The following is a 15,525-nucleotide window of genomic DNA, read 5'->3' on the forward strand; positions in this document are numbered from 1 at the left end:
ATTTGTTTCTGTGTCTGTCTCTCCTGCCAATTTGAACCTGGGTCTGTCTGGAATCAGGTCTTACTCATCTCTGAGAAAAAGTCCAGTACTTGACACGTAGCAAGCATTATTTATATATACATATGTATGTTTATTGGAATTGAATAGTTCTAAAGAATTCACCATAAGAGTTCTTCATCCTTTAAAATCATAGAATTTTGGAGCCAGAAGGAACTCTGTACATTGGCTTAAAGGATCCTGACCTGTTTTGAATGTGAGAAACCCTGCACTTCTAATACACACGCAATTGTACTTTTAGTAATTGTTGATTGAAATTACGTATAATGACAGAAAACTACTATGCTTTTAAATGATTTTGTATTTTATTTTTGTAGTATCTTTATATTTGAGAAATGGAGCAGAAATTTCCATTCACTACAGACAGTGCTTGGAGTATGTGCATTCAGGCAACTCTTCCACTGACTCCTTCGCCTGTAGGTTAGAAATAGCTGGTTTATATTAGGTTCCTTCTTGAATTGTCATAACAAACATGTATATGAAACTTATATTCAGCCATAATTCTAAGGGAACGTGTAATTTTTTAAAAAATCCTCTAGTGTCATTACTTCCAAAATCTTTCTTCCAACTTTAAAAATTAATTTTCTTCAGAAAGTGTCTTTATACAGTTCCAAACATGTATTCATCCCACTATTTTCAAGGACAGTGAAAATTTTATTTGCTTTCAGATTCAGTGATATGCCCGTGTAAATGCTTATTTTTATATGTAATTTACGTGCATTCTTAAGATTATAAGTTTATATGAAAACCATGACTATACCTTTTAGTTTTTTTATTTTCATATGGGTCAGTTCATGTAATATTAGAGACGTATACCTGAACATGAAAAAATTTAAACTAGATTCTTGACGTTTAAAGACACATCTGTGGTGTATCAGTAACCACAGTATTTCTGTGTAGATGTAGTGGTAGGAGTAGTGGATTGGCGGATAAGGGAAACAAAGTTTCCAATCAGTAAACATTCATTGATCTTATAATTAATGTGACGCCTAATTAAAATGGTTGCTAGGCTTTTATTAATTATCTAGAAAATACTTGAATTTTTTTTAGTCTTTAAAATTTCTCTTATATTTCATATATATTCCCATTTATTTTCTGAGGTTGGCTTGAAAAATATGACTTGAATTTCCTTAAATTTTTCTTAACCAAAATCTGAAAGTAAACAGCTGGCAATTGCTGTCTTGGGTGGGTGGTGGTTTCTCTTTTATCAGCAGAATGTTCTGAGCCTTCTGCCAGGAGTCTAACTGCAAAAGTCTTTGGGTGGTAAAGTGGGCGAGAATGTGACTAATGCAGAAAAGAAAAAAAAATTTTTTTTAACTTGCTAAAAAAAAAAAAAAAAAGATTCACCTGTAATTTGGACCTGTCTAGAGAAAATAATGTAAGTAAGTGTATTGTGGCCGGTTCAGATAGGCACTATAAAAATAGGTCAAAAAGTTTAGAATATTCCTTTTTTACTGAAGTCTGGTTTTTTTTTTTTTTTTTTTTTTTTTGAGATGGAGTCTCGCTCTGTCGCCCAGGCTGGAGTGCAGTGGCGCGATCTAGGCTCGCTGCCAACTCCACCTCCCGGGTTCACGCCATTCTCCTGCCTCAGCCTCCCAAGTAGCTGGGACTACAGGCACCCGCCACCACGCCCGGCTAATTTTTTGTACTTTTAGTAGAGATGGGATTTCACCGTGTTAGCCAGGATGGTCTCAATATCCTGACCTCGTGATCCGCCCGTCTTGGCCTCCCAATGAAGTCTGTTTTTTAAAATTTGAAACTTGTTAGAGAGTTTGGAAAACAGTCTTCTTCCTCCCACTCCACTTCCTGGCCAAAAAAGAGGGGAAACACAATGATCTTCAAAAAAGGTGATAAAGTAAATGCATATTAAAAAATATTTTAAACTTTTGTGTGGTTTCACGTACAGGAAATGAACATGCAAATTCTTAGAAACTGTTGTCACTGTGTCTCTGAAATGCTAAAAAAATTATGCTTTGAGCTATCTGCTGTTTATAGTTCCTTTCCCTGAATAGGTAGGCTTTTATAGTTAACAAATTTTAAATGTAGTTCATCTTGATAATAGTATTTAATTATGCAGTCTGGAGAGGAGAGAGTGTTTTTCATAAAGTGGATGTTAATTGCAATTTTAAAAAGCCAATCAGTAAACATTCATTGATCTTGTAATTAACTGTGACACCTAATTAAAATGGTTGTCTGCTAGACTGTTATGTCTGGAAAATATTTGAAATTTTTTATTCTTTAAAATTTGTCTTCATATACATTCCCATTTCTTTTCTATGGCGGCTTGAAAATTTTAAAAAATACCTTGGATGTTCCATTTGTGGGGTAGGGTCAGAGAATTTACTTTTTTTTGTTTTCCACCTAATGAGATTGAAATGATTTCTGTATAGGTGAAAAGCAAACAGGACCCTGGGAATCCAGTGTGGCTTAAGAATAGGATACTAGACTGGGGATCAGAAGTTCTATTTTTGTTAGTAGTTTGGCTCTTTCCTTTCTCTGTGGCTCTGTCATTCGGCTTTTTTGTTTGTTTGAGTTGGAGTCTCGCTCTGTCGCCCAGGCTGGGGTGCAGTGGCGCGATCTCAGCTTACTGCAACCTCCACCTCCTGGGCTCAAGCAGTTCTCCTGCCTCAGCCTCCCGAGTAGCTGGGATTACAGGCGTGCGCCACCACACCCAGCTAATTGTCGCATTTTTAGTAGGGACAGGGTTTCATGTTGGTCAGGCTGGTCTCGATCTCCTGGCCTTGTGATCCGCCTGCCTTGGCCTCTCAGAGTGCTGGGATTATAGGCGTGAGCCACTCAGCTTTTTAGATTTGGAATTCCTGGGTATATTTCCTCATTGGTAAAATGGGAATAACACTTGTCCTTTTGCCCAAATGACAGTATAAAGTAGTTATTGCTCAGATTCAGAAGGCTACCAACAGTTTGAATTAATTAAAATTATTACCTAACAGTTTGATTTTCCTCTAGGGTACTCTAGAGATCCATTTGGATAGAATTAGGTTAGAGAGAAGGCAAAGAATAGGTGAAGCAATTTTAAAGAAGAAAACAGTGACTTATACGTATTAGCAAGAGTTTATTTTACAGCTGTTACATTTGAGGCAATGTGGTATTGATGTAGAAATAAATCGTCATTTTAAGAGGGCAGGTTTCATCATGGTTCTAATTGCATTTCTCTAATGGCCGATGATGTTGAACATCTTTTCTTGTTTCTTATTTGTCCATATCTTTTTGGTTCACTAGTAAAGTCTTTTATTCATTTTTATTTGGCTTATTTTCTTACTGTTTTGAGAGGTTTTTATGTATTCTAGATACAAGTCCCTTTTGTTAGATAAGTAATTTGAAAATATTTTCTCCCAGCCTGTAGCTTGTCTTTTCAAACTTTCTAAACAGTGTCTTTCCCAGAACAAAAGTTTGTGGTTTTGATGAGGCTCAGTTTATCAAATTTTTCTTTTATGAATCATGCTTTTAGTGTCATGTTTACAAAAACCTTTGCCTAACCCCAGGTCACAAATATTTTCTCTTAATTTTTTCCTGGAAGTGTTATTGTTTTTAATTTTGCATTTAGACTTATGGTCCATTTTGAGTTAATTTTGGTATAAAGTATAAGAATTACATTGGGATTAAACTTTTGGCATATAGATGTCCAGTTCTTCCAACAACATTTGTTTTAAAAAGCCAACCTTTCTCCTTTGACTTGCCTTTGCACCTTTTTCAAAAATCAGTTGGTCATTTTTGTATGGCCTTGTTTCTAAACTTATTCTGTCTCTCAGCTCTATGCCACCTTGATTGCAGTAGCTTTATAGTAAGTCTTAAACTTTGGTAGTGTGAAAAAAACTGAAAAATAGTTTCTTCAACTTTTTTTGTTTTCATAGTTGTTTTATCTAGTTTCTTTGCATTTCCATAGAAATTTTAGAATTAGCTTGTCAATTTCTCTAAAAAAATCTTGCTGGGACTTTGATTGGAAATTGCACTGTTTGTAGAACAGTTGCAGAAGACTTGACATTTCGGCTGGGCACGGTGGCTCACGCCTGTAATCCCAGCACTTTGGAAAGTTGAGGCAGGAGGATCACTTGAGGTCAGGAGTTCGAGTCCACCCTGGTCAACGTGGCAAAACCATGCCTCTACTAAAAATACAAAAATTAGCTGGGTGTGGTGGTGCACGCCTGTAATCTCAACTACTCTGGAGGCTGAGGCAAGAGAATCGCTTGAACCCGGGAGGCGGAGGTTGCAGTGAGCCAAGATTGCACCACTGCACTCCAGTAGCCTGGGTGACAGACTAAGACTCTGTCTCAAAAAAAAGAAAAAGAAAACTTCTCTACTATGTTGAGTGTTCCAGTCCTTGAACATAGTATGTTTCTCCATTCATTTATATCTTCTCTAGTTTCTTTCATTAGCGTTTTGTGGTTATCAGCACAGATTTTGCATATGTTTTAATTTATGCCCAGGAATCTCAGTTTTGTTTTGGTTTTTTCCTTTTCTTTCTTCTTTTTTTTTTTTTTTTTTTTTTTTTTTGCTATTGTAAATGTGTGTTTAACAAAAAAAAAGTTTTGGTTTCCATTTGTTTGTTGCCAGTATATAGAAAAACAGTTGATTCTTGTGCTTGTATGCTGTGACATTGCTAAAATCATATATTAGTTTTAGGAGTTCTGTTTTGGATTCTTTGGGATTTTCTACCCAAATTGATAGACATCAATGTTGGCTGTGAAAAGAGGCCGTTTTATTTCTTCTTTTGCAACCTGTATGCTTTCTTCCCCCTTCCTAGCCTTATTGCACTAATGTATTGAACAGGACTGGTGACTGGAGACATCCTTCCCTTGTTCCTAATTTTATTGGGAAAGCAGTCAGTCTTTCATTATGAAGTATGATGTTTGCTATAATTTTTTTGAAAATGCCCTTTCTCAGTTTAAAAAAATCCTCTTCTAGTCCTAGCTTGCAGAAAATTTTTATTATGAAAGGATGCTGAATTTTAAAATAATACTCCAATTGGTATGCCTAAGTGATTTTCTTCTTCGTTGGATTACACTGGAGACAGCCTTGAATCTGGGATAAACTTGCATTGGTCAGGGTATATTACTCTCATTATGAGTTGCTGAATTTGAGTTACAAATATATCCTTAAGGATATTTTGTTTATGTTAATGAAGGATATTAGTCTGTGGTTTTCTTGTATTCTCTTTGGTTTTGGTATCAGTAATACATCATTTTGCGAGTTTAAAAGTACAAGTATTTCCTTTTCTTCTATTCTTTTTTTAGGAAATTCTATAATAATTGGTGTTACTTCTTTAAATGTGTGATAGAATTTGTCCTTGAATCCTTCCAGGTCTGGAGATTTTTTGTACATTTCTAATTACAAATTCAGTTTCTTAAAATAGTTATAATAGGGCTATTCATAGTTGTCTGTTACATCTTGTGTGACTTTATGTAGTTTGTGTTTTTTGAGGAATTAGTCCATTTCATTTAAATTATCCGATTCTTGTGTATGGAATTTATTATTGTATTCACTTATCCTTTGAATGAATTAGAGGCCTGTAGTGAGATCTCGTCTTTCCTAATATTCCTTCTTTCCTGTTCCTTCTTTCCATTAGTAATTTATGTCTGCTGTCTTTTTTCTTGGTTAATTTTGCAGGAGGTTTTTCAATTCTTATTTTTTTCAAATAACTGACTTTTGATTTCATTGGGTTTTCTCTGTTGCTTTCCTGTTTTCAATTTCATTGATTTCTACTCTTTATTATTTCCTTCTATTTAATTTAGGTTTATTTTGCTCCTCTTCTCCAAGTTCCTAAAGGTTGAGGCTTATATAATTGATTTGAGATCTTTCTAATTTTCTAATATAAGCATTTAATGCTATAAATTTGCTTCAAAGTAGAGTTTTACATATATGCCAAAATTTTTGATATTTTATATTTTCATGTTTATTTAGATCAAGGTATCTTCTAATTTCCAGAGACTTCCTTTTTGACTTATTATGTAGAAGTACATTGTTTAACTTTCAGATGTTTGGAGATTTTCTTGTTATATCTTAATTACTTACTTTAGTTTGATTTCATTGTAATCAAAGAGCTTCATTTGTACCGGCTGGGTGCAGTGACTCAGGCCTGTAATCCCAGCATTTTGGGAGACCGAGGCGACTGGATCACCTGAGGTCAGGCGTTCGGGACCAGCCTGGCCAATGTGGTGAAACCCTATCTCTACTAAAAATACAAAAATTAGCCAGACATGGTAGCATGAGCCTGTAATCCCCGCTACTCAGGAGGCTGAGGCGGAAGAACCGCTTGAACCCAGGAGGCAGAGGTTGCAGTGAGCCGAGACTGTGCCATTGCACTCCAGCCTGGGTGACAAGAGTGAAACTCCATCTCAAAAAAGAGCATAATTTGTATGATTACAGTTCTTTTAAATTTGTTAAGGTTTGTTTTGTGATCCAGGATATGATCTATCCTTGTGAATGTCTTGTGCACTTAAAAAGAATGCGTACTCTGCTGTTGTTGGTTGTAGCATTTCATAAATATCAATTCAAGCCATTTAGTGGATGGTGTTCATTTTGTCTATATTCTTGCTGATTTTTGTGTACAGGGTCTGCCAGTTACTGAGAAAGGAGTGTTTAATTTTTCAGCAGTAAGGGTGGGATGTGCCTATATATCCCTTCAGTTGTTTGAGTTAGTGCTTTTGTGTTTTGAAGCTCTTTAATTATAGTTGTATATATATTTAGGTTGCTTATGTCTTCTTGGTGAATTGGGCTTTTTATCATCATGTAGTGTTCCTCTGTCCCTGGTAATTTTCTTTTCTCTGAAGTTTACTTTATCTGATACTTATTTATTTTTTGAGGCAAGTCTCACTTTGTTGCCCAGGCTAGAGTGTAGTGGCATGATCATGGCTGACTGCAGCCTCAACCTCCTGAGCTTAGGTGATCCTCCTACCTCCACCTCCCAGGTAGCTGTGATTGCAGGTGTGTACCACCATGCCCGGTTAATTCTTTGTATTTTTAGTAGAGATGGGGTTTCACCATGTTTCCCAGGCTGTTCTGGAACCCCTGGCTTCACGATCCGCCAGTCTCAGCCTCCCAAAATGCTGGGATTATATGAGCGTGGGCCACTGCGCCTAGCCTTGTCTGATATTATATAGCCACTCTAGCTCTTTTCTTAAATATAATGCCTCTATTGAGATACAATTCACATACCATGCTATTCACCTATTTAAAGTATACACTTTTAGGGTTTTCAGTATATTCAGAGTTGTGTAACCATCACAACAAAATTGATTTTAGAACATTTTTTTACTCACAAAAAGAAACCATATGTTCATTAACAGTCACTTCCCATTCCTCCTACCTTTTCCTACTCCCCTAGTCCTAGACATCCACTAATCTACTTTCAGCCTCTAGGTTTGCCTCTTTTGGACACTATATAAATGGCGTCATACATTGTCTTTGTGACTGACTTCTTTCACTTAGCATAATTTTTTCGGTTTTCATCTATGTTGTAGCCTGTTTCAGGACATTATTCCCTCCTACCTTTTTTTTTTTTTTTTTTTTTTTGCCAAATATTCTACTGTATGAACACATCGTATTTATTCATTTATCAGTTGAATAATGCTGTGAACATTCACGTACAGTTTTTTGCGTTGACATACTTTGATTTTCTTGGTGTGTACCTAGGAGTGGAATTGTTGGATCACATGTTTAACCTTTTGAGTAATTGTCAGACTTTTCCAGACTGGCTATACCATTTCACGTTCTTTATATCCTAGCCAATACTTCTATCGTTTCTATTATAGCCATCTTAGTAGGTATATCTCATTGTGGTTTTGAATTGTATTTCAGTGATGGCTAGTTATGTTGAGCATGTTTTCATGTTGTTAGCCCTCTGGTTTTCTTTTGACTAGTATAATATATCCTATTTTCCATCCTTTTAACTTTTTTTTTTTGGAGACAAGGTCTCACTCTGTCACCCAGGCAGGAATGCAGTGGCACAGCCAGGGTTGACTGCACCCTCACCGTTCCAAGTAGCTGAGACTATAGGCATGTGCCACCAAACTCAGCTAATTTTTAAATTTTTTGTAGAGACAGGGTTTTGCCATGTTGCCCAGGCTGATCTTGAATTCCTGGGCTCAGGCAATCCTCCGATCTCAGCCTCTCAAAGTGCTGGGATTACAGGTGTGAGCCACTACGCCCAGCCTGTCCTTTTACTTTTAACCTACCCATATCATGTTTAAAGTGAATTTCATATAAATAATGCATAGTTGGGTCCTCTTTTAAAATTCTGATCATCTATCTTAATCCATGTGTTGAGGACATTTATATTTAGTGAAATTATTAGCATGTTTGGATTTAGTTCTGCCATCTTACCATTTGTTTTCTTTTTGTTCCTTTGATATTCCTTTGTTTTGCCTTTTCTCTGTCTTTTGGGTTACTGAACATTTTTTAATTCATTTCAATTAACCTATTGTAGTTTTGACTATTATCTCTGTACAGTTATTTTAGGGATTTCTTAGGAATTACAATATATGTAAATTTTTAAGTCTACATAAAATTGTTATTTTTACAACTTCAAGTGAAATGTAGAAATCTGATCACTATAAAAGCTTTTTTAGGCTCCTCCCTTTTTGTTGTAGTTATATATTTCCCTGCGTAAATTAAAAATCTCATTAGATAAATATTATAATTCTTGTTTTTAAACATTAGATGTTTAAAAGAACTAAGAGGAAAATATTTACCCAGATATTTATAATTTCTGTTGGTCTCCCTTTGTTCTTGATGTTCTAAGTTTCCTTCTGACAACGCTTTGCTTCTAACTGAAGATTATTCTTTATAATAAGTCTACTGGAAATAAATTCTTCTTTCTCTTCAGCTGAGAGTGATTTTTATTTTACCTTCATATATGAAACATTTTTGCTGGATATAGAGTTTTGGGTTGATAGGTCTGTTCTTTCAGCATTTTAAAAGTGTTGTTCTACTTTTTACTGGCCTTCATTTCTGATGGGAAACCTACAGTTACTCAAATTGTTCTGTATGAGTAATGTATCGTTTTTCTGTGGCTGCTTTCCAGATTTTTTCTTTGTCTTTAGTTTTGAGAAATGTGATGACAATGTGTCTGGACTTAGATCTTGTTGGAAACTCCTATGTGGGGTTTCCTGAGGACTGGGAATGATGAAGACAAGGTTTCTTAGAAAGAAGCCAAGTGTTATATCGTCGAAATGTGCAAGTTTCAACTATTGCAGTTAAATATGTTTTTATATTATTGGATGACAAGTTAGAATGCCCTTGGGAGAATACACAAAGTATAGTATTTTAGTGTGTGAATATTGTGTCTTTTCAATAGGGGATTCTTCTAAGAGATTCATAACATAAACATACTAGTAACAATATTGCCCGGCATGGTGACATGCACCTATAGTCTCAGCTGCTCAGGAGACTGAAGTAGAGGGTCTTTGGAGTCCAGGAGTTCCAGCATGGGTGACAGCAAGACCTCATCTCTAAAAATAATTAAAATTTAAGAAATAATAATAAATATTTCTAAACCATAGAAGCAACTCTATAAAATCTTAGAGATGTTCAGAAAGTTGTTTAGGAATGGTTTTAGTCTTTGATTCACCATTACAGTTTTTCTTTTTTTATTTTGAGACGGAGTTTTGTTCTTGTTGCCCAGGCTGGAGTGCAATGGCGTGATCTCAGCTCATTGCAACCTCCACCTCCCAGATACAAGCGATTCTCCTTTCTCAGCCTCCCAAGTAGCTCGGATTACAGGCTTGTGCCACCACACCTGCTAATTTTTTTGTATTTAGTAGAGACGGGGTTTCATCATGTTAGTCAGGCTGGTCGCAAACTCCTGACCTCAGGCGATCCACCCACCTCGGTCTCCCAAAGTGCTGGGATTACAGGCCTGCACCACCACACCTGGCCTACAATTTTTCCAGATTAAATTTATTTACAAATGAAGCATGAATTGACCAGTATCCTATGCTATGCAAGGTAAATTTTCCCATCTGTGTTTAATATTGTGGCCATTTTTTTCTACTTAAATGAAATGTTTCATAGAGTAGTATCTATTGAGGTTTTGTTTTGTTTGAGATGGAGTTTTGCGCTTGTTGCCCAGGCTAGTGCAATGGCGCGATCTCGGCTCACTGCAACCTCCGCCTCCCGGGTTCAAGAGATTCTCCTATCTCAGCTTCCTGAGTAGCTGGGATTACAGGCGCATGCCACCACACCAGCTAATTTTTGTATTTTTAGTAGAGATGGGGTTTCAGCATATTGGTCAGGCTGGTCTCGAACTCCTGACCTCAGGTGATCCACCTGCCTCAGCCTGCCAAAGTGCTGGGATTACAGGAGTGAGCCACCACGCCTGGCCCTGTTTGAGGTGTTATGTGGTACTATCAAGTAGCCATTCTGATTCTGACAGTTTTTATCTTCATGGATCTTACAACTTGATGGTCATATGGTTCTTTTGAAACTTGACAGGCCAAATTTTGTGTATCTGTCATGGAATCTTTGAACTTCTTAATGGATTTATTTTACAGTTTCATATGAGGCCTTTGCGTAACGATGTTTAGTCAAAGCATCCCACTTCTAGTAATGAACTTTAAGGTATGTCTATGGTATCTACGATATTGTTTCTACCTTTATGATAGCAGTTATATGAGGCAGCTACCATCAAGCCATCAAGTAGTTGATGTATTTGTTGTTTTTTAAAGGATATCGGAGGAACCTCTTCTTTGCAGCATTTCAGAGAAGTGAATTATTCTAAAAGCATATCAGCTATTCGTGTATATATTTACTTTTAGTTAGTTGCTCTATCTTAGTGGACTACAGTTAAGTCACTTTATCAATCTAGCTTCTGGTAAGAAATTGACTTTTACCACAGTAACTGATGTACCTGTTGCATATCAAGCCTGATATTGCTGATTTTTGTTTTTAAGATAAAACCCATTAACAAACAGTAAAGTCAGGATTTGGTACTGGAAAATTCAAAAGTTTTGTTTTGGACGTGAATACTTCTTGAGTTATGGAATCACAATCGTGAGATTTTCCTTGCAGTAGGTAAAGGTTACTGAATTAACACTGTTACACCAGTGGATGGTAATATGAAAAAGAGAGAGTAACAATATTTCATAATTACTCAAGTGACAGAAATTTTGGGTGGAAATTTTGGTTACTATGCATGGTAACATGAGGTTTAAAGACCTAGTATAACCTCTGAAGATGCTTTTATTAATTCAGTTGAGGTTTATAATTGCTCTGAGGCAGGGAAGCTAAACCTTAGCTACTGAATTAAGGTATACGGTTTCTTTCTCTTTTTTTTTGTTTTTGTTTTTTGTTTTTTGAGACGGCTCCTAACTCTGTGGCCCAGGCTGGAGTGCAGTGATGCTATGGCTCGCTGCAACTTCCGCCTCCCAGGTTTAAGCGATTCTCCTGCCTCAGCCCCCAAATAGCTGGGATTACAGGCGCCCCCCACCAAGCCTGGCTAATTTTTGTATGTATGTATGTATTTATTTATCTATTGAGACAGAGTCTCTGTTGCCCAAGCTGTAGTGCAGTGGCGCAATTTTGGCTCATTGCAACCTCTGCCTCCCAGGTTGAAGCGATTCTCTTGCCTCAGCCTCCGGAGTAGATGGGATTATAGGCGTGTGCCCCCACACCCAGGTACTTTTTGTATTTTTAGTAGAGACGGTGTTTCGCCATGTTGGCAAGTCTGGTCTCGAACTCCTGACTTCAAGTGATCTGCCCTCCTCAACCTCCCAAAGTGCTGAGTAAGCCACTGCACCCAGCTTAAGGTACGCAATATAATAGGCAGGTGGGGTTTTTTATGTCATGTTGTTAATGCTCCCAGAACACAGTGTACTATTTTTGTACTCAAAAAGATCTATGATTATGTAGGAAGACTGTCTAGACTGAGGGCTGTCTAGCTATCTGATCATATATAGGACCTTACTGCATTTTTTTTGGAAACAGATCCTATCTATTGCATTTGTAGATGTTACGCTTTAGTGAATAAAGAAGGGTTCTTCTTGTAGTGGTCCCAGCAATATCGTTTACAGATTAGGACCGTTAGAGAGTTCTATTACTTGAGTTATATTAAACCAAGATAACTTTATTTTCTCTCAAATCTTTTATAATTTGTTGTAGAATTTCAGATTTGTCTTTTATTATTTTCACCATCTGTTACAACCTATTATTTTTACTATAAAACCTTTTTTTTGGTTATTTCATTTTTCTTATTACAAGTCAGCGCCCGTCCTTTTTTTTTTTTTTAATTTTGCTTTACAGACAGCTTTAAAAGCTTACTCAGAAGGATCTGATGTTCTATAGTAATGGGATTAATGGAGTTGTAGTGACGTCCATTTAACCCATTTATGTTAACTTTCTTAACAAGTAAGAAAGTTGTCTATCTACAATTTTAGATAATTCCCTTTGGAAATTTAGAGGAAGTACAGGGTATTGTTGGGCGCTAATGGCTCTCTCAGAGCAGCATCTTTGGATAGATTTTGGGTAGTTGTCCTTTTGGGTATTAGCCAGTATCAGACAATATTGGTTCCTTTAATGGCCCTTTTACTTGTCATATTTTCGAGTATCCTTATCTAAACCTCCTGAATCTTACAAGACAAATCTTGTGGTTGTTTTCTCTAGAGAGCCAGAAGTTATATTAATTTCCAGCTTGTTTACTTCCTAAGGCTCCATGGAAATGTCTGGTCATATATTGGACATTTTCTAAATTGGCGATTTAAATAACAGGAGAAAGTCTTCTGAAATTGCCTAATATGTTTTATGAAATATTTTATACTGTTGAGTTATTTAAATCTTCTCTTTTCTACTTGTTGCTTTGTGTGTGTGTGTGTGTGTGTGTGTGTGTGTGTGTGTGTATTGGAGGGGGTAATCATTAATTGAACTAGTACAGATCTGTAGTCCAGGGCAGTGTTATATAACAGAGTCCTGAATTCTGTGGCAAATCGCTGTTTTACTAAAGTTAGTGAAAATCTTTGTTTGTAACACTTCACTTGGATCTACACCAAAGTTTTAACTTCTGTAGACCTGGCTTCTGGCCTGGTAATTTAGTGTGATTTTATTTTTTGAGAAAACTCTGAAGAAAGGATGGTTTGTATTGAAAGTTAGGTAAAACTTAGTAGAAAGATAAAAGATTTCGGCCGGGCATGGTGGCTCACGCCTGTAATCCCAACACTTTGGGGGGCCCAAGGTGGGCAGATCATGAGGTCAGGAGATCGAGACCATCTGGGTAACATGGTGAAACCCCATCTCTATTAAAAATTTAAAAAAATTAGCCAGGTGTGGTGGCGGGTGCCTGTAGTCCCAGCTACTCGGGAGGCTGAGGCAGGAGAATGGCGTGAACCTGGGAGGCAGAGCTTGCAGTGAGCTGAGATCATGCCATTGCACTCCAGCCTGGTCAACAGAGCGAGACTCCATTTCAAATTGAAAAAAAAAGAAAGATAAAAGATTTCAAGGAGGGTAAGTTTCAGAAGAAACTTAAGTTTTGGAAAGAGACTGTTTAAAATTATTGAAATTTTGTTTGAGGTTTCTGCATACCAGTTGAAAAAGCTGACAATTGACTGTTTCATGTTTTGTCTCATAATTTTTTCAGCTACTCTTAAACATATTACTTACTGATTTTAACATACTGGAAGTTTCCTGTAATTACCAGTTTTGTCCTAAGTCAAAACTTTTTTTTGCAATTTACTAAGGAAGATGCAAACGTTAGAATTATAATGCAACTTTATGTAAGAAGTAAAAGTTCTTCCAAGAGGAGATTAAGACTTTGATGTAGCATGACACATTGAGGCCACTTTGGCTGGTCAGCAGTGTTTGTGAACAGTGTGTCAAGTGCCCTGACTAAGCAGAGGTTAGGAAGCATTCTTACAGTCAGAGATCTGATGGTCACTGACCCCAGAATACAGAACAACGAACCAAATGATCTTTCTCAAAAGTGACAAGATAGGGAATGCCCTCATAAAGGGCACATTTCTATATAACGTTATATTCACTGGACATGTACTTTTTTCCCCTCTGTAAGTTCTGAGTGTTTTAATACACTCTAGTTCCGTCTGTAAATCTTTTAACTGTGTTCTAATTTTTTTGTAACAGTGTAAATTTACTTTCAAGTTTGTACCATCCTGACAGAAGCAAAACCACAGTGTTCTTAGGTGTTTTTTCCTTCCTGGACAGTGAACAATACTGTAATAAATGTGTCTTAAGAAGCATATCTGTGTTGACGTGAAACTAAAATAGATACGTTGACTTTGAGTCTTGATTTTAATTTTAATTATAGATATATCTTTAGAAATGAGTTGCACAATTGAGAAGGCACTTGCTGATGCTAAAGCTCTTGTTGAAAGATTAAGAGATCATGACGATGCCGCAGAATCTCTGATTGAGCAAACCACAGCTCTCAACAAGCGAGTAGAAGCCATGAAACAGGTTTGATTTTTCTTGTTCATTCCATTTATCAAAAGCAGTCATTGACATTTATGTATTGCTGGCTAATTAGTATCTAATTTTTTCAACATTCTCTAAAATTTTAAAGTAGCTTGACCTGTGTATTTCAGATTTACTTTAATTTTGTCGTGTTCAGGTGACATACATGGACATATATTTCTAAACCCTAGATTTGATCACTTATTTTGCTGACAAAGTTGCGCATTTGAGTTTAGAAAATAAATGAATTTGGCCGGGCGCGGTGGCTCAAGCCTGTAATCCCAGCACTTTGGGAGGCCGAGACGGGCGGATCACGAGGTCAGGAGATCGAGACCATCCTGGCTAACACGTTGAAACCCCGTCTCTACTAAAAAATACAAAAACCTAGCCGGGCAAGGTGGCGGGCGCCTGTAGTCCCAGCTACTCTGGAGGCTGAGGCAGGAGAATGGCGTAAACCCGGGAGGCGGAGCTTGCAGTGAGCTGAGATCCGGCCACTGCACTCCAGCCCCGGCGACAGAGCGAGACTCCGTCTCAAAAAAAAAAAAAAAAGAAAGAAAATAAATGAATTTGTTAGATCTAGAAACATTTGACAAAGACCAGATAATACCTTTTACTAATGTTGGTACACATTTTGTTCTGTCTTGTATAATGTGGAAATGTTCATATTTTTCTTTATAAAAGTACTTAAGGTGATGCTGTTTAACAACAAAATAGCTTTTGAAAATGATGCAAGGTAATATGTGATTTACACTCTGTGCAGTTGTTATACCCATACTTGCTGCCTTATTTTTCATTCAATGCTACCAATTAAAGAATACATAAAAAGGGCTTTCTTCTTGCTATTTTTACTGTTGTGTAACAGAATATTCCCATGGGCCACGGAGTTGAGACACTATTTTAACCTTCTTCTGGTAAAAATTTTCAAGTCATTTAAGAAAATTATAAAATCTTTGACATTATGATAGAAATCAGAGGGGGAGAATGTATATCACAGCCAACTCTCCTCATCTGTTTTGTAAAAGGAAGCAATTCTGGGATAGTATTTTTAACAAAGCT

At 36.7% G+C, this 15,525-nt stretch overlaps 1 protein-coding gene across 3 annotated transcripts in view; it reads left to right on the forward strand.

Moving 5' to 3' along the window:
• The window catches only part of FGFR1OP2 (FGFR1 oncogene partner 2), a 29,060-nt gene that overhangs the window by 1,342 nt on the left and 12,193 nt on the right, over positions 1-15,525 (forward strand). For 2 of the 3 annotated variants that reach the window (XM_023209036.1, XM_023209038.2), the window contains exon 2: positions 14,324-14,472. In XM_023209036.1, the coding sequence (XP_023064804.1) occupies positions 14,338-14,472 (135 nt within the window). In that variant the 5' untranslated portion in view covers positions 14,324-14,337. The remainder of the gene's footprint in view (positions 1-14,323; positions 14,473-15,525) is intronic. The other variant, XM_023209037.2, reaches the window with a different exon arrangement.

This window comes from Piliocolobus tephrosceles, chromosome 10 (assembly GCF_002776525.5).
Source record: "Piliocolobus tephrosceles isolate RC106 chromosome 10, ASM277652v3, whole genome shotgun sequence".
Classification (NCBI taxonomy): domain Eukaryota; kingdom Metazoa; phylum Chordata; class Mammalia; order Primates; family Cercopithecidae; genus Piliocolobus; species Piliocolobus tephrosceles.